A 25428-nucleotide genomic window follows, 5' to 3' on the forward strand; every position below is an offset into this window, starting at 1 on the left:
GGGGGACATGATGAGAAGGGCCCTGAGGGTCCCCCGTGCCTCCCTCACCCCCAGGCTCTCCCCCACCTACCCTGTAACAAAACCTCGTTGTCCGGTTGGCACGTCAGCAGACACTACAATGAGGTGACCGTAAAAGTGTCCTCAGGGTGTTGTTGCTCTACCATGGGTCCCAAAAACCCGCTCTTCTGGGTGGGGGCCATGACGGGGTGCCCTTGGGGTGCAAAACTGGGGTACCTGTAGTTGTCCTGCAGCTGCAACATTGAGTCTCTCGGTACGGGGGAGATGTTCAAGTCATTGATCAAGGGACAAGCGTAGGGTCCTCGGTGGTGAGCCCGGGACATCTCCAAGGGCTCCTTCTCGCCCTTGGAGGGGTGGGTGCCGCTCGGGCTGCTCAAGTGGGGGTTCAGGCACGGGGGGTCCGTCCTGCCCATGAAGTCTACCAGCATCCCCGCCCCCGCCTTGCCGTCGTACGAGGGGCTGCGGGTGCTGGCGTTGGGGGAATACCAGTACGGGGGGTTTTTGCAGCTGGGGGAGTCGTAGTGCGGCTGAGGCATGGGGAGGTCGCGGCAGGCCAGGTGCGGGGCGTGCGGCAGGGCCCCCCCCTGCATGCTGTGTTTGAGCGAGTCGCAGGCCGGCAGCTTTCGGATGCTGCCCGCCCGCAGGTCCTCCTTGAAGGCCAAGGTCGGGGAGCAGTTGGGCGAGAAGGCTTTCTGCAAACCGGCCTCGAACACAGTCTGCTGGCCGGGGCCCGCCAGCTGGTGTGGGAGGGCAGGGAAGTGCTTGCTCTCCAAATCTGGCTGCCCCAAACCCGGGGAGTCGCTCTGGAACCCCTGGCCAAAGGTCCCGTCCGAGGGCGTGGAGGGGTTCATGGAGTAGGGGCCGGTGTAGTCACAGGGGTCCCGCTCCCCCACCCCGAAGCCCCGGGACTGGGAGGGCAGGGGGGACATGCTGCTGTCCCCGCTGTAGTAGTCCAAGCCCAGGTCCGGGCTCTCCTGGAAGAGGGGGTTCACCGCCTGTGACTTGGTGGGGAACTTGGCCTTGCCCGTCCCCCTCTCCTTCTTGGAGGCACAAGCCCCTCGGGAACCCCGGGGCTGCCGGGGTCCCGTGTTCCTCTTGGAGGGATACACGGAGGAAGAAGAGGAAGAGGAGGAGAAACTCAGGTGGGAGGTGTCGAACATATCCACCTTCTTCCGTCGGCCTCGACCGGGCTTGGAGTTACTCTGGAAGAGGACGCTCTGGTTCCAGTTGTAGCCAGGGGCAGAGGATGCCTCATTCCAGTCCATCATCAGCTTCTCCAGGCTGGAGAGGCTGGACTGGCCCTCGCTGGAGGACGCCTCGCTGTTGGCGCGCCGGTAACCAGCCGGCTGGTTGAACTGGGTGCTGTCGGAGGAGGACTCCGAGAAGGTCTCGGAGACCGTCTGCTGCTTGGCTTTCTGCGGGGTGTAGTTGGAGATGTCCAGGATGACGTTGGGTTCGTTGAGGTGGCACTCGAAGCCCGGGTTGTAGAGCTGGCTGAAGGCTTCCGAGCTCCAGTCCAGCCCGCCGTAGCCTTGCCGGAAGGCCCAGGGCGCGGCGCTGGGGAACTGCCGGCAGTTTTCAGGTGAGGGCTGGAAGGATGCTGAGCCCTTGGGCACCATGTAGCCGCCGGGCGAGACGGTGCTGGCCCGGCTGTCGCAGCGCAGGGGGGTGTGCGCGGCGCTGGAGAACTGCCCCCCCTGCTCGGCACTGTTGAAGAAGGCGGCTTTTCCCAGCGGCAAACTGGGACCAGCTGTCGGTGGCGCGTAGCCGGCACTGTGGGCACTGCTGGGCGAGGACGGGAGGCTGCTGCCGCTGCCGTAGGCGAAGCTGCAGTCCTTGCTGTTGGGGCAGTCCTGTGCTGATGGGTACTGCTTTCCCGGTGGGAACACGCCGGCGGACGCCACGCTCTGCCCGGCGCTGCCGTAGCTGCCGTACGGCGAGTAGCCAGGGGTGCCACTGGCCGCCGGGTGAGCCGTGGGCGAGCGGGACACGGCCGACGGCGGGGCCAGTTTGGGGAAGGACTCGGTGCCCCGGCACTCCGAGGAGCCTTGGCTCACCCCGTAGCCGCCGGAGGCGCGGCCGGGCGGGAATGCCGGCCGACCCTGCATGGCCGCGTGGAAAGCGGCCTCGGCAGCCGGGCTGGCCGCCGGCACTTTGCCCCCGCGGGCGGAGTAGGCAGCCAAGCCCCGCTGCCCGGGCAGCGCGGCCGGCGGGGCCGTGTAGGCGGCCGCCGATTTACGGGACTCGGAGCGGGACGCGGAGAGGGCGAAGTCCAGCAGGTCGGAGGAGTCATCCGAGTCCAGCAAGGAGCGGAAGTAGCCGGTGAAGAGGCTGTGCCGCTCCGGCCCGGTGTCCGTCTGCGAGGACGGGGCGCTGCTGGCGTAGAACCCAGCGCGGCCGGAGGAGCCCGACTCCAGCCCCGCAGCGTGGAAAGGTCTCGCCTCGGCCCCTTGGTAGCCAGCGCTGCGTCCGGCCTGGCTGCCGGGGTGGCCGTGGTGGGGGGCCCAGGGGCTGCCCTTCTCCCCCCCGCCCCACTCGGCGGCGGGGCCGTCCCCGAAGCTCTGCCCGGAGCTGGGCTCGGGGAACAGCGCCCCGTTCTTGCGCGCCCGCCGCTTGCGCTTGGGTTTGCCCACGGGGTCGGGCTCCAGCCGGCCGCGCTTGCGGGGGTGCACGGGGTCAGCGTGCAGGGCGCTGGGCGCTTTCTTCTTCTTGCCGATGCCCTCGAAGAAGTCGCTGAAGGAGCAGCGTGCGGCGCGGGCAGCGTGGCCCCCTCCGCGCCCCCCGAAGCCGCCCGCCTTGCCGCCGCGCCGGCGGAAGCCCTGGACGCGGTGCAGAAAGTGGGAGATGCTCTGGGTGTCGGGGGCCTGGTGGATGGACTCGGGCTCGCTGGGGGTCCAGCAGCGGGGCGGAGAGCAGCGCCCCGAGCACTGGCTCTGCCGGTTGAGGAAGGCCAGCTTAGCCAACACGTCCGAGTAGTCGGCTTTGCTGTCATTGGTGTCGGCGATGTAGGAGGGCTGGGGCGAGGCAAGCTTCTGCTTCCTCCTCCTCCTCTTCTTCACTTCCGGAGTGGGCTCCTTGGGCTTGGCTTGGCCCAGCAGCAGGTTTTTGGGAGGCCGGCCCCGCTTGCGCTTCAGGATAATGGGCATCTCGCCGGGGGGGAACACCACGACCACGTTGCGCCCATTGTTCTTCATCTTGAGCAGCGGCGTGGGCTCCATGGAGCTGCTGGCTGCCAGCTCCTTCCCCTCCAGGTTCAAGTTGCTGCTGAGCGATGACACCTTGTAGGTGGTCTTGTTCCTCCTCCCCAGGGACACGGGGATCTTGGCCATCTTCACCACCATCTTCCTCACCCCCCGGCACTTGCTCTTCTTCCCCGCCGCGGGGGCTTTGGGCATCTCCTCGGGGTCCAGCGTGGCGGGGGGCGGTGGCGGTGGGGGGCTCAGCACTGGGGTCTCGGGCTCTTCGGGCTCGGGGGGCATCTCGGCGGGCAGGGCGAGGGGGGACAGGACGCGGCTCTCGGGGGCGATGTCCACCCGGCGCCCCCGGCCGGCCCGCCTCCTGCGGCACAGCATCTTTGGCTTGTCTGTCCGGCGCAGGGCGTACTTGCGGTGGTCCTCGCCGCAGCGCCCGGCCCCCCGGCCCCCGCAGGGACCCCGCTTCACCATGGTGCTCAGGGGACACCCCCCGAGCCGCGGCTGCAGCCCGTGGGGCCGCAGAGGGTCCCCGGCGCCCGGCTGCGCCTCCAGCAGCTCCGAGACGGTTCCCAGCGGCTGCGGCTCCAGCAGCGAGGGCTCGGCGGGCAGCAGCGGCGGCTCCAGCGCTCCGGGCAGCGGCTCCAGGGTCTGCAGCCCCAGAGGCTCCGCCAGCGGCTCCAGCGACTGCAGCTCCAGCGACTCGGACAGAGGCTCCAGCGACTGCAGCTCCAGCGACTCCGAGAGCGGCTCCAGCGACTGCAGCCCCAACGGCTCCAGGTTTTGCAGCTCCAGCGACTCTGGCAGCGGCTCCAGGCTCTGCGAATCGAGCAGCTGGGGCTGTGACTCCAGGGACTGGGAATCCAACAGCCGGGATTGGGAGTCCAGCTCTTGGGCTGGCAGCAACTGGGGCTGCGGCTCCATCGCCTGCGACTCCAGCAGCTGCGTCCCCGGGCACGCCAGGGAGGCCAGCTCGTTCAGGATGTCCGCCTCGGCCAGCTCCGAGTAATCGCTGGCATCGGGCTGGGAGCAGCCGGCTTCGTCCGCCGGAGCTTTGGAAACGTCCCGCACACCCACACTGTGTCCTGGGGGCTGCGGGGTGCTCCCCCCGCCTCCGTCAGCCTCTCCATCACGCGCCGGGGGCCGGGGGTGCCGCGACGGGTCGGATTTGAGGAGCACCCCCCGCTCCTCGGGGCTGCGGATGCTGTTGGCCAGGGAGGGAGAGGAGAAGAAGCTGTACTGGAGGTCCCGGTCGGCGGGCAGCAGGCGGCTGTCCTCGTGAGCCCCGCCGCCACCACGGAGGCTGCCACAGTCCAGGTGCACCCCGCTGTTCTTGAGGTCCTCGGAGAGGCGGTTGAGGTCCTTCATGATGTCGATGAGCTGCACCACGGGGTGGAGGTTGATGTGCCCGTTGCCGCACTTGCTGCGGAGCAAGGCGAGGATGCTGTCTACGTTGCAGCGGCCCGAGGCCAGTGTCGCGTTGGGGAAGGTTTTGGGCGCCCGATCGCGGGTGGATGCCTCCTCCGCGCTGCCCCCCAGGATCCGGGGCTCCCCGGCGCAGCCCAGCAGGTCCTCGGCCGCCTTGGTGCCCCCGTGGACGCTCTGGCAGCGGTCGGCCGGGTCGCCGTGCAGCAGCGAGCCTGCCTGGTGCTCCCGGCCGAGCGCGGGGCAGGAGCCCTCAGGGAAGCTGAGCACGCTGCAGGACAACGCCTTCTCGGCCGGGCAGGCTGGGGGCCGCTGCACCGGGTGTCCTGGCGGGTAGAATTTGGGCTCTCGGACGTAGTCGGGCGAGCCACGCACAACGCTGGTCGTTACCACTGGGCCCGGGGGCTTCACGCGCATCCTGACCTCCTCCTCCCCCGCGTGCCGCTTGGCCGAGCAGTTGCTGACATGGGGGTCAGGGAAGGTGACACCAGGACCTGTGGGCGGCAGAGAGGGGGACGGTGAGGCTCCACAGGCACTGCCAGCCAAAAACGGCCAGCAGAGCCTCACTCCACCCCCCGGTTCTCAGGGATGAAGTCCCCGTATCCATCCCCCAGCTCCCTCTCTCCTGTCACCAGCCAGGACCCGGCTGGCACCGCAGGAATGTGACAGCCCTGCTCACAGCTGGGGAAATGGGGCCTTGGGGGAACTGGCTGCCTTCCCCAGCTCCGGGGCAGGGGGCTGGATGTTCTCCCCACACCAGGACCACTCGTGCCAGAGCCCCCTCCCAGATGAAGAGGGGTTCCCGTGGGGGTCCCGTGGGTTTTCCCACCCCACCCTCGGGGCAGAGTTTGGCTGTCTGAAGGCTGGGGCTGGAACTTACCCTCGGCTTTGCTGCTGCTCCTGCTATTGCACTTGAGCTCTCTGCAAAGGAAGGGGTGTTGAGGGTCAGCCCCGCGCGGGGGGGACTCACTGAAGTGCCCACCGCCCCTGTGCCAGTCCCTGCGCGGGACACACCAGGGGCTGACCCTCACCGGGATGGGCACAGAGGGGGAGGCTGCCTCTGATCTGGGGGACAGAGGGGACAGCTTTACGGCCCCCTCCCACCCCCGGCGGCACCAGGAGCCCTCGGTGGGGCGGGGGGGCGGGGGTCCTTTGGTGGCGCTGCCACTAGGTGTCCCCGGCGAGCCGCGCTCCGGACACGCGGGGGGGTCCTGGCCCGAGGAGGTGGCTCCGCACATCCCACCCCCCACACCCCCCGGGCCCCCCCAACCCACCCCACCTCACGCACGGCTGCACCCCCGCCCGCCGCGGCACTGCCCGGTGCCGCCCCTCCCCTCGCCGCGACCCTGCCTCAGTTTCCCCGCGTTGGAACGGGGTGTAGCGAGGGCGGTGCTGGGGAGGCTCAGGCACTCACGGGTGGGTGCCGAGCACCCCGTGCCCGCTGCACAGGGGCTGCAGCCCCTCTGTTCAGCCCAAAATCCCAAGCTGGGAGGATGTGCAGAGCCGGGAAGCCTCTCGCCCGGAGTTTCCCGGGATGGACAAAACATGGGCAGCGAGAAGTTCTGCCAACCCCCGCCTTGGTGCCGCAGCCCCTTTTCGGTACCTGTTCCGGGGGTGTTTGCAGTGCAGGTTCACTCGGAAGCTCCTGCTGTCGCCGTCGCTGCCGGGCTGGCGGGGGCCGGAGCCCTGGGCACGCGGGAACCACTCGGCTGGCGGGCTGGCACCGTTCTCCAGTGCGAGGGGCTGGCAGGCGACCGAGCTCCCATCTGCTCGAGAGAGACCCCGCGCATCAGCCCAGGGGTCTGGGGACCCCTCCTCTGGGAGCTCCACTCGCTCGGGGTGCTGCAGGGCTGGGCACACCGCGTGCCACCCCTCGACGCCTCCCCCTCCAAGCCACAGCCCAGGGGACACCCACGGGGACACCCACGCTGTGCCCTCCGCCCCACCACGGCATGCCTGGGGGGGCGTTTTGGGGACGGACAACTCTTTTTTCCCCACCGTGTCCTTGAACCGGGGCTGCCCATGCGAGGGGGAGCATCTCCCCACCAGGCTGTAGGCACTCGTGAAAGCTCTGCCCCCCACGCTCCTGCAGGAGATCGAGGCACCCACGGCCGCTGCCCATGTGGCACAGGGGTGCAGGTGGAGCCCCCCAGGCCCTCGCAATCCCCCCGTGCCCGCCTGTTTTCCCTCCCCAGCGCCGCTGCCGGTTGGCTCCCTCCCCCAGCACACACCCGCAGACACACACGCAGCCGCTCGGCGTGATCCAGGCTCTTCCCGGTGTCTGGATTAGCGTGACAACTTATCAACAAGGCAGGGAAAGAGAATTCAAACCTGTCAGTCCATCCGCATCCCCCCCTTTCCCCGTCTCCCCGCCAGCCTTTGGGCGCAGCGCTGGCACCGCGGAGATGCGGGCACCTCGGTGTAAAGTTACACCAAGGGCTGTGTGGAGCAGGAAAATATGTGCTAGAAAGACCGGTCTCGTCTCTGCTGAGGCTGCTGGTGTGCCCAGGGAGCTGTCGGAGGGGAGGCAGGCAGGAAGGAAACAAACGGGAGGTTTTCCAGAACAGCCGCCGAGAGCTGGTCCCCGCTGCACACGCGGCTGGCGGGGAGGTTCGGGGTGTCGGGGGATGTCGGGGGGTGTCGGGGGATGTCGGGGATGTCGGGGAGTGTCAGGATGCACCACCCCAGCTCTGCGCCGCCATCCTCCGGTGCGTCCGTGGCGCACGGAGCTGCCGATGCTTTGGCAAACACTGCGGGACGCCCGGGGAGCCCCCAGCGGGGTGTGTGGGGTCGCTGGACACCCCATGGCCCGTGTTCTGCACGTTCTCCATCGCCCACGTCCATCCCCGGGCTGGGCGCACCCCGCACCGCCGGTGTCCAGCTCCGGGCCTCGGTCCCACGGGGCCACGTGTCCGGTGACACGCGGGGACAATCCCTGCGCGGGGACCCGCCCTCGCCCCTCCAAACCTCCCGCCGCAGCGGGGACCACCTGCACCCCAAACACCCCCGGTGCGCCCTGGCCAGCGCAGGTGGGACCCGGCAGGGCCGCTGGGGAGGGGGCTGCGGTGGGGAGGGGGCTGCAGGGGCGCACCGGGATGTTCGCCGCGCCGCCGCGCTCACTTTCACCTCCCCGCTCAGCCCCAGGCAGCCGCCACATGTTTCCCATTAGACTCTCCGGACCTCGCCATTCCTGGCTTCCTCGCCAGGGGTAGGGCCTTTTTCCTTATTTTTTTATTTTCCCCCTTTTAAAATTTTTTTTTTCTTTTAATTTTTTTTTTCTCCTCCCTGGTTACAAAACACCAGCCGAGACCACACAAGCGAGGAGGGACGGAGGGAGAAGGAGAGATAGAGATGGGCGCCGCGGGCGGGGGAGAGCCGGCCAGACCGGGTGCTGCGGCGGGGCCGGGGGGGTGAGGATGAAGAGCGGGGGGATGAAGCGGGCGAGATTGCAGTCACCTCCGCTTCCCACCTCCTGACCCCGCAGCCCTGCAAAGATAACAGCCCCCGAAGACTGCTGACTCGCCTCGCAGAAATCCAATATCCTCGCCTGGTGAACTAATCGACTACCTGGGCTCCCACCTCCCCTGCCCGGGCTTAATCCTGCTGCTGCAAAGCTTTAATTAGTTTAACGGTTTCAGGCTTGACGGAGGTTGGCGGCGAGAGGAATCAGAATCATGGAATGGTTTGGGTTGGAACGGACCTTAAAGCTCATCTCCTTCCAGCCCCCTGCCATGGGCAGAACACCTTCCGCTAGACCCGCTCGCTCCAAGCCCTGTCGAAGCCGGCAGGATGTCCCCCCATCTCCCCCCCTGCGCCCAGACACGTCCCGCTTTGGTGGGAAGGGTGCCGAGGGGTGGCAGCATCAGTGTGCAGGGGGCTGCAGGCGCCCCCAAGCCCCCCTGAGCTCCCCGGGGCCGCTGGCACCGAGCCCCGACCCGCAGCGCTGGCACAGCGCGGGCACCGAGGGGCCGCCTTGGCACCGGCCTGGCGGCGGGGGGAAGGAGGGATGGCCCCGCAGGACACGGACGTGGTTTGGTGCCCGGCTCCGAGGCCACCCAGACGTCAGGGTGGGGCCGGAGATGCCACCGGGAGACAGGCAGGCGGCAGGGACACAGCCGCCACACAGATGGGGACACGCTGGCCCGACGCCTCCCTCCCCGCCGGGGCGCCGTGCCCAGCAGCCCGCGGCGGGGACGGGGCGTCCTCCCCACTGCCCACCGCCTCGGGGGTCCTTGGGGCGCTGCGAAGGTTTGGGGTGGCCCTCAGTATCCCCCTCACGGGCGTAGGGGCGTCTCCGGCTGCCGCTGTCACCCGTGCGCAGCTGGCCTCCCAGGCAGGGGTGGCACACGGGGACGCGGTGGCGGTGCCGCTCCCTTTCACACTCACCCTCGCACTCACACCGTGGTTTTCTCCCCTGTTCCCGCACATCTGGGGGCACCACGGGGGTGCAACTCCTCTGCACACCCTCCCCCCACACACCCCTGGGGCATCGGGGAGTTTGTCCCTCCTGCGCCCCGTCCCTCGCACCCCCCTGGTCCCCTCCCAGGCGCCCCCAACCCCCGCCCCACGAGTTCCCCCCAGCCCGTCCCGCGCCTGCTGACACCAATGGAAAATCCCCTCCAGTGACAGCTTCCTGGCAGGCGCTCGCCGAGGGTTTCCGTGTTCCCCAGCCAGCCCCCACGGCCACCTCCTCCCCGAGCCGCGCGGGGGGTCCCTCCACCTTCACCCCTCCACATCCCCCGTGATCCAGCACCACAGACCCCAAAGCACCCGGGTCCTGCTCCCTCCTCCTCATCCCCTGCCAGCACCCTGCCCTCCTCTGAAGTGGGGCGCCCATCAGAGCCGGGGGTGTTTGGGGTCCTCTCTGGTGGCACTGGCAGCTCCTGGAACACCCACCCAATCTGGGGAGCCTGTGGCAGGGAGCAGGGCAAGCAGGGGCTCACAAGGGTGGGCACGGATGGGTGCTGGGGCACACAGTGCCTGCAGGCAGCCCTGACCCCTTCCTTCAGTTGTCACCCCGTGGCTGGAACCCCGCTGTCACATCCCCCCTGCCGTCACCACGTCCTCCCGCTGCCCTGACTCCTCTGCCATGCTCTTAATTACGAGATGGAGCAGATGGCGCCTGGGTTTCATCTTAGGTAACGGGTCCAGACAAGCTGCTTGGCCGCCAGTTCCCTTTGTGGGGCTAGCAGAGGTTTTTTGGGGTCCCCCACCAGCAGGGAGCTGGTGGGAGGACGTGTCCCTCCAACGTGCTGCAGGGATGCTGCAGGGATGGCAGTGCCAGGAAGGGATTGGCTGGCATGTGGGGCAAACAGACCTGGCTTCTGCCCTCACATCATCCCAGGGTGTCACATCCCCAGGGCAGGCTCAGACACCCGCCCTGGCACCGGGAGGGAGGGTCTGAGACCACTGGGTGCCAAAGATCTTGATGCCTCCTCGTAACCCAGAGCTGCAGGGAGGTGCCTGGGGAGCTCCTTTCCCCCTGCTCCTGGCAACAGGGACCCCAGGGACACCCCCGTGCTGCTGGGGACATGGCCCTTCTCCTGGGCCTGGCTCTGGATGTGCCACTGCCACGGGAGTCTCCACCAGCACAGCCCCCACCTGGCTGTGGCCTCCTCCAGGCCTGGGGGTCCTGGAGCCAGTGGAACCCTGGATAGGTTCAGTCCTCAGCACCAGAATGTGGCACGGGGCCCTCGAGGTGGGCAGGGGGCGATGCCTGGGCAGGCCCCTTCCCCTGCTGTTGCAAGAAACCATCTCCCCTGCAAGGACCATCTCCCCTGCAAGGACCATCTCCCTCAGGATGAACCATCTCCCCTGCAAGGACCATCTCCCCTGCAAGGACCATCTCCCTCAGGAGGAACCATCTCCCCTGCAAGGACCATCTCCCCTGCAAGGACCATCTCCCTCAGGAGGAACCATCTCCCCTGCAAGGACCATCTCCCTCAGGAGGAACCATCTCCCCTGCAAGGACCATCTTTCCCAGGAGAAATGATCTATCCTGAAACCACCACCCTCCATGCAAGGGCCATCTTCCCTGCACGCAAACAGCCACCTCACCTGCAATGGCCATTGACCATCTCCCCTGCAAGAACCACATGGCCCTCAAGCACCATTTTCCCCACAAGAACCATCTCTCCTGCCATGACCATCTCCCCTGCAAGCACCACATGGCCCTCAAGCACCATTTTCCCCACAAGGACCATCTCTCCTGCCATGACAATCTCCCCTGCAAGAACCATCTCCCCTTAATGACCATTTCCCCTTCAATGACTGTTACCCCTCAAAGACCATCTCGCTGTAATGCCCATCTCCCCACAAGAAACCATCTCCCCACAACAACCAACCCCCTCCAGCGACCGTTTCACCCCACAATCATCCCCCCAGTCACGAGCCCCCTCTCTCGAGCAAGGACCCTCCCCTGCCACCCCACAAACGTGGGTACCCCGCTGCCCCCCGATGCTGGGGCAGTCCCAGGTGACCCCAGTGGCACCGCCCAGCACGGATGCAGCCCCCCAACCCCCTTGGTCGTGGAGGGGTCTGACCCCCCTCCCCGGCTTGGGGGGCCTCGAGAGGGCTGGGGAACGGCTCGACAGATGGACGGCAGCGATGGTGGCACCTCGGCCGGCTGGAGCCCAGCGCCGCAGTTCAGAGCTAGCAGGGAAACGCTAAATTTAGCTCTTCCCTCGGTGCCAGCTTTGTTCCCCCGCCCCGTCGAGCCGGCGCGGGAGGCGAGCAGCCTGCGGGCCCCCTCCTCTGCCCTGTCCCTGCCCGCGGGAGGACACGGGGCACAGCAGCGCCGCTCCCTCGGGGTGCCAGCTCGGGCACCAGGCGCTCCCCGGGGTGCCGGCTGTGTTTGCCCGGCTCCCCACGCCCCGCGGTTCCCGGCGGTGCCTCGGGGGGCTGCGCCCGGCGTGGGGAGCGCACCCCAGGGCCCCCGCAGTGCGCTGGCAGCCCTGAGGCTGCGCAGATGGTCCCGGCCCCCCTCCCCGGGCTCCCTGTTATAGCCACAGCATGAGTCACAGCCCCGGTGTGTCCCTGCCCAGCGCCGGCCACGCCGGGTCATGGAACACCCGCGACCGCCTTGGGGGCTCCGCCGGCTGCCCAGGCCGCCCCCAGCCCCAGCTCTGGCACCTGGGCAGCTGCAGAGCCCCCCGACACCCTGCTGGAGGCCGCCGGGGGGTCCCCGCGGCCGTGCCCAGCTCGCCCCGCTCCCCGCCGGTGCGCTGCGGGTTAACGCGGAGCGGAGCCGGGATCCTGCGAGGCCAGCAACATTTGGAAGGCGCCAGATGGACGCGTGCCCATGCCGAAGGCTCGCTCGGCACAGCCGTGCTCCCCCGGCGCTGGGGCTGGGGGGCTGCCCAGGGCAGCAGAGGGGCGCCCGCCGGGATGGGAGGATGCTGACAAAGCGCCCACCGGGGGCTGCCGGTGCCCACCCACGCCCCGTGCCGGGCAGCGGCGCCGCCCGATCGCAGCTCCCCAGCGATGGGGTGACGGGGTCCAGGTGCTGACACCGCGCCGGGGCGACCAGGTGGGGACCGAGGAGGGGTCTGGGTGGGGAGAGAGCAGCCAGTTGCCTCCCTTGGCCAATTTTAGAAACTGGCTAGACAAGAAAAGCAGAATGAGCCGGGCAGGATTAACGGCCGTGCTGGTGTCAGGGTGGGTTTTTTTTCTCTCCTCTTTTTTTTTTGTGGGAGGCACACACGAGCAGAGCGGAAACTCCTGGCTGTGGATCCTGTTTCCTGGGAGATGTGGCCGGTTGGGGCTGAGCTGGGGTGTGGGAGCCACTGGGGACGATGCCAACGCCGGCGTGATGGGACAGGGGTGTGGGGCGGTGGGGGCAACCCCTGCCCCATCACGCCAGCGGCCTGGCACCCCCAAATACGAGGGCATGGAGACAGTGCACCCACTGACAGACCTGAAGGTGCCCAGGATGGTTGTGCACACGCAGGTGTGTGCACAGGCACACGCACGGGGGGAGGATTTGCACACACGTGTGCGGACAGGACCCGTACAGGGGCACACACCCACAGTGGTGTGTGCACACAGGTACAGGAACTCGTGTGGGCACCAGTGTGCACACGGGTGGGTCACACATGTGACAAGCACGTACAGGTACACACAGACAGGTACAGGAACACGCACAGGCACTGGTGAGCACGCTGATGGGTGCACACCTGTGTTACAGGTACACAGACAGGTGTGCCGGCACCTGGACGTGCAGCACCCACCTCTGTGGACACACACAGGATCACACCTACCTGAAGGTACAACACCCCACGGCAGCGCTGCAGACCCCCATCCCATCCCTGTATCCCATCCCTGTATCCCATCCCTGTATCCCATCCCTGTATCCCATCCCACCCCATCCCATCCCATCCCATCCCATCCCATCCCTGTATCCCATCCCATCCCATCCCACCCCATCCCATCCCACCCCACCCCCAGGTGCTGGCAGTGGAAGCCGCTGCGGTTTGACCCCCAAACTTTTCACCCTCCCCCTTGAAAGGCCACAGTGGTCCCCCAGAAGCGGGGGGTGTGAAGGGTTCTGCCAGTGCCATGCAGCGGGGACATGGCTAGGGATGGGGAAACTGAGGCAGGAGCAGGGTGGGCAGTGCCCGGGTGCTGCTGGGAACAGGGAGCTGCAGCCAACTATTCCAGAGGAGCCAGGCGCCCTGTAGTGCCCAGCCCAGGCTGGGCTCCCACCAGCTGCCCCCGTCTCCGGTTACAGCGCGGCTCAGGCTCCCCAGGGGTGGGGATTGGAGCACCCAGGTCTCTCTGCACCCACCCACGCCGCGCTGGCACCCCTGCCCCAGCCCTGGAGCACACACACCTATAGACACACCGATGTTCGCTCCCCCCCGCGCCGGGGAGCTTTCCATTAAAATTGGAAGAACACAACTTGCCGGCAGAGCCCCGGCGCGGATCGTACACAGCCTGTCACTCACACATCACTTTGTAGATGCCCATAAATTGCTTCATTACCTCTTCTAATTGAGGAGAACGCAGCTGCTGTGGGGCGGTGACGGAGCGCCTTCCCTTTGAAGGATGCCTCGCTCGCCAAAGACGGGTCCGGCAGAGCCGCAGAGCCCCACCAACATCCCAATAATAATAATAATAATAGTAATAATAACCGTAATGACAGTATCCAAACAAAATGCCCCGGAAAAGGGCAGCGGGGCTCACATGTGATGGAGCCTGCTTGAGGGAGGGGGCTGAGGGGCTTGGTGACCCTACACTGGTGGGGAAACTGAGGCACAGGGAAGGATGCAGCACGCACAGGGAAAGGGCGGGCACGGAAACCCCTGCATCCAATTGGCACCCTGAGGGGGAATATGGTGGTGACAACATTTAGGGAAAACCCAAGCTCAGAGGACAGAGCGCCTCCCTACCCGCAGATTTGGGGGGCCAGGAGAATGCACAGCACCACCCAAAACTCCCTGGAGAACTTCCCACCCTGCTCAAGGGCTTCATTCTCCCATCTCGGCCGGCACGATGCCAGGGGTCCTGCCACCCTCTGGTGCCCTGGTCCCCTGCGCCCCATCCCCGCGGGGGCCCCCCGTCTTTGTCTGGCGGCGGCAGGCGGCTGCGGCTGGGCTCGGTCCCCTTGCAGGATACTGCAGAAGGATTTACTGTATTGCAGCTTGTGCTGGCTGCAGCCCAGCGCACAATAGATTAGCTGTAGCCCAGGGCAGCACGTTGCGGGGGAAGGAAGGTGGGATTCATCCGGCTGCAGATTGCAGGGCATTTGCTGCAGTATCCTGCAGGATCTGGGCAGTCGCTCTGGACACCCCATCACCCTGCTCCAGCCTGGCACAGGAACCTCCAGGCATTCACGCAGCCCCCTCCTCATCTCCTCCACCAAATTTTATGGCAGGAACGTTTCTCGTGGGCACATGGGCTGGGGGACACCCTGCTCGCTCCCTATCCCCATCTGGGGGTCCGGAGGGACTGCAGTCCCCCATGGCACACAGGTGCTGTGGGGGACACCGGGGCCCCCCTCGCTGGGTGCGACAGCACAAAGCTGGTGCAGGGAGGGAGCCAGGGACTGCAAGCAGCACTAATTGATCGCGATTAATTCAGCTCCTACCTCCTCGGGTGGCAGGAGAGATGCTGAGACACAAGCGCAGCCCACAGAGCTCCCCAAACAGGCTCTGCTCTCCCACCCCTTCCCCCCGTGGGGGACCCACGCTGCCGGTCCCTGCAGGTGTGGGGGTCTCTGCTGGGTGTCCAGCTCCTGCTGCTGCCCCAGAGGTGCTGGGGATGGGTCCTTGGTGCGGACCCACGTTCCCGGGGGCTGTTTGAGGGTGAGGGTCCTGCTGGCACACCACCCTCTCCCCCTGAGACGCAGGGATGGCACACAGGGAGATGATACCCAAGCGATGGCACCAGGGAGCAGAAGGGCCAGGGGTCACCGACAGCCTCGTGGTGACACAGTGACATCCTCAGCAGTGTCACCAGCCAGTGGTGCAAACCACGGGACGCAGGAGTGCTGCTGCCACCTGCTCCGGTACCCAGATGCCACCGCACTGGGGACATCAGGCACCCTGTGGGCACCCGCAGGCGCCGTGGGCAGGGGGGCTGGCGCTGCGGGCGGGGGGACCCCGGTGACCGTCTGGATTTGGAGGGGAGTTTGGAGCCTGCGGATTCCGGTTCCATAATCCTACGTGGGATGCAGTTTCCACAGCAACAGCGGGTCAGAGGGCAGCGAGGGGAGCCGGCTGCTCCGCTTGGGATTGCAATCCTGCCGCCGCTGCCGAACGCCGCCGGGCGAGGTGTCGGGGCGCGGTGCCGGCTGGGCCCAAGGCAGGCGGAGGAGAGGGGGCCGGGGGCGCGGGGGCGGCCGGGCTGGTGCTGCCGGGGAGGCGGCAGAGGCTCAGTGTGGCGTTGTCAGCAAAGATGTCACTAATTGTCTGCAGGAGCAGCAAACTCTCGTTAACCCTTGGGCAGCTGGCGGCGGGAGCGCTGGCGGGGCCGGGGGCACCGCAGTGACTGTCCCACCTCTGCCACCGCCCCGCTCCGGGCGAGCCACCGCACCCACGTCCCCCCGGGTGGCTGCTGGGACACCGGCGCGTCCCGCCTGCAGCTCATTTGTCCCCGCTGCTGTGCCGGCACTTGGGCAAGCAGGAGCACAGAGGCAAATGCGGTGCCAGGGCCACCGAGCAGGGTCACCTCCAGCCCTGGCCACCTCCATCCACCTCTGTTCTCCTCCACTGGCCCCACAGGTACACCCGGTGGGCACAGCGGGGTACGGAGGGCTACCCAGCACCCACCCCGTGGCCACCACCCAGCTCGTGCCACACCGCACACCTCACCCACACGGCTCCATCCTCTGGGACAAGGACACCTGGCCCCAGGGTGATGCCCGGGCACAAGGGGTGAGCACCCACCCTGCACCAGGAGGCTTTGGCCAGGGCTGGCAGAGGCAGAAATGGCTTTTGCACCTCTCAGCCAGCTCCAGGTAGACCTGGGAGCGCTGCCGGGAAGCGCTGACGTCGGCAGGGAGGGTGGGGGCGGCGGGGGGAGGCCGGGGCCGGGGCCGCCGGAGCGGGGTCAGCAGAAAGCCTCTGGCTCCGCTCGCCCCTGCCAGCCGTTCCGCCGACCTTTTGTCCCCATTCTGCGCCTTTCCCAGCACCTCCTGCCTCCCGGGGCTCCGATCCGGGGGGCTGGGGCAGGGACCCCCTCCCATACTGCGGGTTTTGGTGAGCAGGATGTGCCCAGCGTGGCTCGTGGCACAGGGACCCACGTGAGGATGGGGACGTGGGCACATCCAGCCCCAGGGACTGAAGGAGGTTGTGGGAAATCTGAACCCGAGCCTAAAAACCTGACCCCCACCTCCCTGACAGCTCTGGGAAGGGTTCGGGGGGGGGGGGAGGAAGGTAGCATTGCTCAAAATCCCAGTGTCCCAGAGCATCCCTGGATCCCCACTGCCTCCCAAAGCACAGCCAGCCTGGCGAGCCCAGGGACGGCCACAGGTCCTGCACAGCAGTAGAGAAGGGTACGAAACCAGTGCTCCCACTGCAGGCAGCCACTGGGACTGGAACCCTGCAGGGCACAGCCCTCTGCCCCTGTTCTGGTGTCCCAGCATCCCGGCAGCTCACAGGGACACAGAGCTGCTGGCTGAGGCTCACCCTGCATGGTGACAGCGCCAGGGACCCCAGGAGGGACCCCAGGAGGGACCCCAGGAGGGACCCCAGCTCTCCCCGTGCCCCACAGCCGCCGCTGGTGCCTGGGAGGAGCTGGGCTGGGCCGGTCTGGACACGTCCAAGGACTCTCCCAGTCTCCAAGGACTTTCAGCTGGGATTTCCTGTGAGGGATGCAGGTTTGCAGATGTCACAGCACTCCGGGATTTCTGCTCCATGAGCTCCTTGGACCCACGCTCACGTCAGCCTCGTGGGTGTCCATTGGTGGGAATCCTTTAGCTGAGCTCCACTGTCAGACTGGGACAGCAGCACCCGCCCAGTACGGCTTACTGCTCCTACTGGGCATCCTGGTCCCTGACATCCCTTCCATCCCTTCCAGCCGGGGTGCAAACACTCCCCTGGAGGCAAATTCATCCCACTGCAGGCTGCAAAAACATAGCTGGGTGAACCCCTCCCCTGGATACAAACCCATCCCCAGACACAAACCCATCCCCAGACACAAACCCATCCCCAGACACAAACCCATCCCTGGCTGCAAATTCATCCATGGATGCAAACTCATCCCTGGGTGCAAACTCATCCCACTACAGGGTGCAAATGCACACCTGGGTGAAAATCCATCCCGGAACAATCATTTATCCCCAGATAAATTATCTAGATAAACCCCCCAGGCCCAAATCCAGCCCCAGGGTGCTGCACCCCATTCCAGCCTGTCCAGCAGCACCCCGTCCTTCCCCAGCCGCCCCAGCCCAGCCCAGAGCAGCCCCGTGCCCCCACCAGTGGCACCAGGATCCTGCTGCCAGCCGCGCCCTCCGGATCCGGCAGACAGGTCTCTCCCCCCCAGGCTCCCTGCTCGGTGTCTGGCTGAGCTAAGCGTATTTAGCGCTTTTAATTGTTCTTAATAAATCAATCCCGCCAGCCCCTTAAATCATTTTTGTGGCTTCCCTCGCAGCCGTCCCCGCGGCCGTGCCGGTGTGGAGCCTGCTGTCTGCAGCGCTGCCGGGGGAGATGGCCGGGATGGGGGCTGGGGATGCGCCCTGCCCGCCCCGCTGCCCCTCCGCCCCGGGGGCGGCGGGAGGGGGGCTCTGCCTGCCGGGGGAGGGCCCCGTGCCTCAGTTTCCCTCCCAGCGTGGGGTGTTTTGGGGATGCACCAGCCGTTGTGCGGGTTCAGTCGCCCCAAGATCGCACATTTTCTGGGGACACCGAGGGACCACGAGTCCCTTCTCCCACGCGCTCCTCCCCTCAGGGCCAGACGCGGTGGGAACTGAGGTGGTGGCAGTGGATGTCACCCACGTGGCACCACTGTCCCAGCCTGGTGTGTGCTGGTGCCTGCACAGACGTGTCCTGTCCCCCGAGCCACCACGGACCCCAGGGCCGTGCCCTGCCCGTGCCCAGCCCAGTCCTGAGCCCCTGAGGGCACAAATGAGGCCAGTCCAGCTTGTGACACCCACGAGGGATCAGTGCAGCCCCAGTCCCTTCCAGGCAGGCACGATGCTGACACACAGCTGGATGACAAGGCTCCTGTCCCCAAGATCCTGCAGCATCCCCTGGCGTGCTGAGTTCCACCATCCCACCTCCCATCCATCCTTCTCCACGGCAGGGATGAACACCCAGCACTCAGGACCGTTGCTGGGGGAATGTCACCAAACAGCCCGTGCTGGCTCTGGGTGACACCCCAAGCAGGATCAGTGCAGGCCCCAACCCCCTCCAGGGACTTCCTGGGGCTTGGTGCTGCACAGGGACAATGGTGACACCCAGCTGGATGACAACACTCCTGTTGGGGTTCCATTTCACACCCCACACCATCCTGAACACCCTGCAGCACCTCCCAGCACACCCAGCCCCACCTCCTGCTCCACACACATCCAGCAGTGCATCCTCATCCATCCCACCAGCCAAGCTGCATCCTGCCCATCCCACTCCCCAACCCTGCATCCTGCACATCCCACTCCTCAACCCTGCACCCTGCACATCCCACTCCCCAACTCTGCACCCTGCACATCCCACTCCCCAACTCTGCATCCTGCACATCCCATCCCCAACCCTGCATCCTGCACATCCCACTCCCCAACTCTGCATCCTGCACATCCCACTCCCCAGCCCTGCATCCTGCACATCCCACTCCCAGCCCTGCATCCTGCACATCCCACTCCCCAACCCTGCATCCTGCACATCCCACTCCCAGTCCTGCATCCTGCACATCCCATCCCCAGCCCTGCATCCTGCACATCCCACTCCCAGCCCTGCATCCTGCACATCCCATCCCCAACCCTGCATCCTGCACATCCCACTCCCAGTCCTGCATCCTGCACATCCCATCCCCAGCCCTGCATCCTGCACATCCCACTCCCAGCCCTGCATCCTGCACATCCCATCCCCAACCCTGCATCCTGCACATCCCACTCCCAGTCCTGCATCCTGCACATCCCATCCCCAGCCCTGCATCCTGCACATCCCATCCCCAACCCTGCATCCTGCACATCCCACTCCCCAACCCTGCATCCTGCACATCCCATCCCCAACTCTGCATCCTGCACATCCCACTCCCCAACTCTGCATCCTGCACATCCCACTCCCCAACCCTGCATCCTGCCCATCCCACTCCCCAGCCCTGCATCCTGCCCATCCCACTCCCCAGCCCTGCATCCTGCACATCCCACTCCCAACCCTGCATCCTGCACATCCCACTCCCCAGCCCTGCATCCTGCACATCCCATCCCCAACTCTGCATCCTGCACATCCCATCCCCAACCCTGCATCCTGCACATCCCATCCCCAACCCTGCATCCTGCACATCCCACTCCCCAACCCTGCATCCTGCACATCCCACTCCCCAACCCTGCATCCTGCACATCCCATCCCCAACCCTGCATCCTGCACATCCCACCAGCCAAGCTGCACCCTGCACATCCCATCCCCAACTCTGCATCCTGCACATCCCATCCCCAACTCTGCATCCTGCACATCCCACTCCCCAACTCTGCATCCTGCACATCCCACTCCCCAACTCTGCATCCTGCACATCCCACTCCCCAACCCTGCATCCCCAACTCTGCATCCTGCACATCCCACTCCCCAGCTCTGCATCCTGCACATCCCATCCCCAGCCCTGCATCCTGCCCATCCCACCACACACCTCCACAGCCCATCCATCCCCATCCCATCACCACTCCAGCCCTGCTGACATTTTCCATGGAGAGGATGAGCACCCAGCACCCAAGTGGGATCAGCGCAGACCCCAACCCTCTGCAGGTTCTCAGGGCTGAGCTGCACAGGGTGACAGTGACACCCAAGCAGATGGCAATGGTCCTGTTTTGGGGGACACGCTGTGCACCCCACCCCATCACCAACACCCTGCAGCATCTCCCAGCACACCCTACCCCACACCCTGAACCATCCCATCACCTAAACATCATCCCATCCATCACCCAACCCCAGAACCACCATCCCAGCAACCCTCCAGCCCCGCTGGCATTTTCCATGGCAGAGATGAACACCCAACAGCCAGGATGGCTGCCGGGGGACATGTCACCGAACAGACTGTGCTGGCTTTGGGCAAAAAACAAACCCGGCAGGGCTTGGAGGGAGAGAGCTAACCTTGACACAGTTGCAGCAGTCACTAATAGCAGGCAATATGCCTGTTCTTGGGGGACTGTTGCAGTTGCTAAGATACTGGCAGCCGTGTGAATGGAAATGGGTCAGTAAACCTGTGGAGAGATAGTGTGACACTGTAACCGGCACAGCTGTTGCAGCCTACATCGAAATCCCACCCTTTCAATATTTATCACTCTCCGCCTTCGGTTCCTTCCTCCCAGCAATTTTTTTCCACGTTGGTTTTGCCCAGGGTTGGTGAAATCACCCCGAAGACTTTAATGAGACGAGAGGTGGTGGAGCGATGGGATGGGGTGGGAAAGGCGTGGTGCAGGGGGATGAGGAGGGAAATTAAAGCCCCACTTTGGGTGGGTGTCTGCCCCCTCCTCCCCGCCCCACTCCATGAGCAGGATGGAGCCAGTTCTTGGAGAGATTTAACAGGAAACAGGCTATAATCCCCCTGGTAGGAAAACGGGTGAAAAGGTCAATTTACTTCTGTCCCTCGTTTAGGCACTGTGGTGAAATTACACACTTGCAGGAGCCGCTGCGCATGGCTGGGAGAGGAGGGAGCGGCGCTGGTGTCCGTCTGTCCTCGGCTGTCTGTGTGTCCGCGCCGCCTGCTGCATGCCCTGGGCCTTCCCGAGGCACCCTGAGCAGGAGCAGCACTCACAGAGCCCAGAGCAGCACCCAGGGGTGGCACCCACGCACCCCAGTGTCCCTCAGCACCGCCAGGCCCTGCATGGCCACACACACCCAGTCCTGACCCCAACGCTCCAGCACCCCCTGAACTGCTCCAGCACCCCCTGAACTGCTCCAGCACCCCCTGAACTGCTCCAAATGTTCCAGCAGCCTCCTTGATGCTCCAGCATTTCTCCAAGTCCTCCAGCACCCATCCAATACTTTGGTATCCCCACCTCTAACACCCCTCCAATGTTCCAGCATCCCCCAAAACACTCCAGCACCCCCCGACAAACGCTTCAGTGTCTCTGTAAATGTTCTAGCATCTGCCCAAATAGTCCAGCAGCCCCAAAAGGCTCCAGCATCCCCACTCCACCAAGCCGTGATGCCACCACCCCCTGGCCCGCACTGTGCTCAGCTCCTCGTCGCCTTTGGCGCTGCCACAACTCAGCTGGGGTGGGGAGGACTGGGCTGTCCCTCCAGCTGGGCACTGGGAGCGGGGACACAGCCACGGGAGGACGGGAGAATGTCCCTGTCCCTGCCCCGGGCGCTGTCCAGGTGCGGGGCAGGAGGCGGTGCCGGCGGGGCCGCTGTCCCGGCTCTGGCCCGGACCCTGCTGCGGGGAGGAGGGTGAGAACATCTGGTCGCAGGGAAGAGGGACAAGTCCAGGGAAAAATGCCGAGCTCTTGGAAGAGGCCCTCAGGGCCGCGGCTGGGGTGGAACAAACCCCAGCACCCCTCCTGCGCCACAGCTGCACCGGGGAGGGGAAACTGAGGCACGGTGGAGCCAGGCTGCGTGATGTGGGGTCAGGGAGCCATGAGCGCCAGGGTCACCCCCAGCTGCCAGGCTGGAGGAGCACTGCCCACGATTTACAGCGCAGGGCCTGGCACCCGGGGGGCAGCAGAGAAGGAAAGGGAGGCTGCAGGGAGGGAGGGGAGCGGCGAGATCTCCTCCTCCCAAAGACGCTCCCTGCCACCCCCCCGCAGGTGGCTGGAGCAGAACGGTTGATATGGAGACAGGGAAGCACAGACTGTCTGGGTAAGGTGACATTCGACAGATGCCAGGTTCAGACTCGCTCCAGCCAGTATTCCCACCCCCCGACCGCCTGCCTGCAGCCCCTGCGCAAAGGCATGTGCGGGGAGGGGGGCGGGCTGGGCAGGGGCAGAGGGGGCACCGGGGCACCCTGGGATCTGCTGGGAGGTGAAATGCCATCTTGTCCCCATCCTGAGGTACCAGCACCCTGAGTATCCCCTGCCGGGGCAGACCTGGAGCCCCTGGACCCCCAGCCCTGTACCCCATGGCACAAGCAGAGGTGCCACGACCCCTGTGAGCACCCACCCGAAATGATGGGGCGCCCTGCCCCGTGCCAGGCAGGCACAGCTGGAAGATTTGGGGGACACATCCGGGAAAAGGATGGCCCCCCACTCCCACCACCCCAACTAAAGAGAGGGCAATTAGCTGATGCCCAAGAAGAAATGGCCCAACTTGGGGGGAGCACAGGCTGCGTGCTCCCCACCCAGGCAGGCTGACACCGGGCAGGACAGCCCCTTGTCCCCAGTTCACCGCCCAGGGAGGGGTCCCAGACCCCCCCGGGCTGCAGTCCTGTCTCTCTGCACCTCGGCAGGGTCCCTGGTGCCCTCTCACCCCTCCGGGCTGCAGATCACAGGGCTGCGGGGAGCGATTCCTGGCACAGAACCCGCGGGGAGCCCCCGCTGCAAGCGGGCAGGGGGGAGGGACCCCCCGCACCCAGCACAAGGCTCACGGTCCGCAGCGACGGCAGAGGGGTGGTTTGGCAGGGAGGGGAAGCAGCAAACAGGGGGGTGCAGCACAGGGTGGGGGGACCCTCTAGCACTCTCCTGTCAGACCCCCTTTGGAACGCGGCACCCCCCGGCCCCGGGGCTGCAGCGGCTCCCGGGGTGCATCGAGCAGGATGGGGGGGCTGCCAGCCCACACAAAGCCCCTGCAGCCTCTCCCCGTGCCCCCGGCTGCTGCTCCCCGACCCCCAGTGCGGGGAGGCTGCAAACTGCCAATGAGCTCGGCCCTTTCCCAGCGCCGTCCCAGGTGAGGGTCACCCCGGACCGCAGGGACTCCGCGGGCTGGATCCGAGCAAACGGGAGGCGCCTGGTGAGGGGCTGCAAAGCCCTCGGCATGGCCGGGATGGGCTCCAGCGCTCGCTCAGGCTCCTCTGTCTCCTCTTCATCACCCTCTGTCTCCCAAATATCCCCAATCTGCTCCGCAGTGACGCTCGGCACAGCCCCAGCTGGGACACGGCACTGACCTGGGGACACCCCAAGATGCGGGGACACCGCCCATCTCCTCCCTGCTCCATTCACTGCATCTTCCACCTTCCTCCTCCTCCTCTGCCCTAAAGCCAGACGGATTTCACCGCTCTGCTGAGCTCCAAACTCCACTTCCAGATTTTCAGTGCGACCTTCTGGCTACCTGGATCCGGCACTGCAAGATGCCCCCTCTGATCCCCCCTCCCCTCCGGCCCCCCAGCATCCCCGGGGGAGCCAGGGCTGGATGCAGCCAGGAGCAGGATGCAGGGGGAAGCCAGGGGTGGCCGAGGAGGAGGAGGAGGAGGAGGAGGAGGAGGGAGAGGTCGGGCTGCACCTGGATGCAAGACCAGCCTCAGGAGGCTTGGGTTGTTGTGTTTAATCCAGCCTGGCCCAGGGAAAAGCAGGAGCGTGGTCACAGGGAGCCTGGCAAGCTCGCTGTACGTGTGGGAGGCGCTGCCGCGGCTCCCGGGGCAGCCTTTGACCTCGCTGCCTACACGGAGGGTCCCCCCGAAGGGTCCCCGCTCTCCTGGGACCCCATCCTGCAGGGATGGGCTCCTTCCCCAGGCTGCTCTTGGCTCCCCCAGCCCGGATCCTGCCCCAGGGGCAGGCAGGGGTCTGTGGGACCCCCATATCTGGCTACCACTGATCACAGATAACCGGGGGGAAGAAGAGGGGAAAGACATAAAACTCCCCAAATATCTCAAACCCCCGTTCAGGCACATGAGGCACCACGAGGTGTAGAAAAGCAGCAAGAAAAATCCACGGAAACAGCTGGGAAAAGCCCCAAGGCCCCAGGTCAGCCCCACACGCTGCCCCCTGCCCTCGCTGCTCTCCCCGCCGGTTATTTCCAGCCCTCTGCATCCCCCCTCCTCCTCCTCCCCATTCCCTCCCGGCACCCTGCTCTCCTCCGCTCGCTCTTGCATTCTGGTATTTGGTGTGTTCCTCAGCTGCAGGAAATTCCTGATGCTCTCCATCATGCAGCCTGCGCTCGCATCCCCCGCCCTGCCCGGCTCCCCTCCAAAGGACAGCCATGTGCAGGACAGCCAGCGCCGCCGCCATCGCTCCCCTCCCAAAAACGGCATTTACTTCTCCCTCTTCGCCTTCCCTTTCTCCTTTGTTTTTTTTCCCCCTTCAATTATTTTCAACTCTAACCCTGCAGAACACCCCCTCTCCATCTGCGCCAAGGGCTGAAGCTGCCCAGCTCCGGCCATTCCCCTGCCTGGCTTTTCCCTCTTCGTCTTCCTCTCTTCGCGAGACCGCTCCTGATCTTATTTTAATTCGTCTCAGACGGTGTTGGAGTGTTATTTTAAGAGAGAGGATATGCACAGACATTGTGTTTTCTGCTTTTTCCTGGCCCCAAGCCAGGCTCTCTGGGCTGTCAGCTACCCACTGTGTTGCAGTCACGTGTGGGAAGAGGCAGCCAGAGCCAGCCTCACAACTCCTGGTAGCAACATGGAAATCAAGTGTGCACTTTCTTCCCTCTGTATGTGTCTGTATTATTAATAGCGTCTCTCTCCGTGAGTTATCCATAATGTATCTTAATACCTGTCCGTCGGTAAATGATGTATTGCCACGGCTCTGCGCGCCACCGAGGGGGACAGGCACCGTGGCAGTGCCACCGTCACCCCTGAGGTGTGGCACGGGGAAGGGGGACAGGACGGAGGGATGGGCAGGGTGGTAGCCACGAGCTGCTCCGGTGTGTCCCAGCCTGCTGGCAGCCTGGTGAAACGGGCATGTGGGGAGCAGCGGGGTGCTGCGGGGAGGATGGGGCCAGCTGGCACCGGGATGGCCCCGAGCGATCCCTGTCACCGGCCAGCAGGTGCCGGGGGACACCGATGCCCCACGCTGCGGGCACTGCCGCTGGCTGCTCCAAGCTCACAAAGGAACGGGACACTCACTGCACACCAGGGACTGCAGGAGGCCAGGGCATGGCAGGGAAGGTGCAGGACAGATTGGCACCACATGGCACAGCTTGGATGGACATGGCACAGGTTGGATGGATGTGGCACAGGTTTGGACGGATGTGGCACAGGTTTGGATGGATGTGGCACAGGTTGGATGGACATGGCACAGGTTGGATGGATGTGGCATGGGTTGGATGGATGT

General features: G+C 65.7%; 1 protein-coding gene across 3 annotated transcripts in view; it reads right to left on the reverse strand.

The window, feature by feature from the left end:
• The window catches only part of AHDC1 (AT-hook DNA binding motif containing 1), a 52975-nt gene that overhangs the window by 3095 nt on the left and 24452 nt on the right, over positions 1-25428 (reverse strand). For all 3 annotated transcript variants that reach the window (XM_033080506.1, XM_033080507.1, XM_033080505.2), the window contains 3 exons: positions 6238-6400; positions 5515-5555; positions 71-5128 (listed from right to left, as the gene is read on the reverse strand). In XM_033080506.1, the coding sequence (XP_032936397.1) occupies positions 114-5051 (4938 nt within the window). In that variant the 5' untranslated portion in view covers positions 5052-5128; positions 5515-5555; positions 6238-6400 and the 3' untranslated portion in view covers positions 71-113. The remainder of the gene's footprint in view (positions 1-70; positions 5129-5514; positions 5556-6237; positions 6401-25428) is intronic.

Source organism: Catharus ustulatus, chromosome 26, assembly GCF_009819885.2.
Source record: "Catharus ustulatus isolate bCatUst1 chromosome 26, bCatUst1.pri.v2, whole genome shotgun sequence".
NCBI classification, from domain to species: Eukaryota; Metazoa; Chordata; class Aves; order Passeriformes; family Turdidae; genus Catharus; species Catharus ustulatus.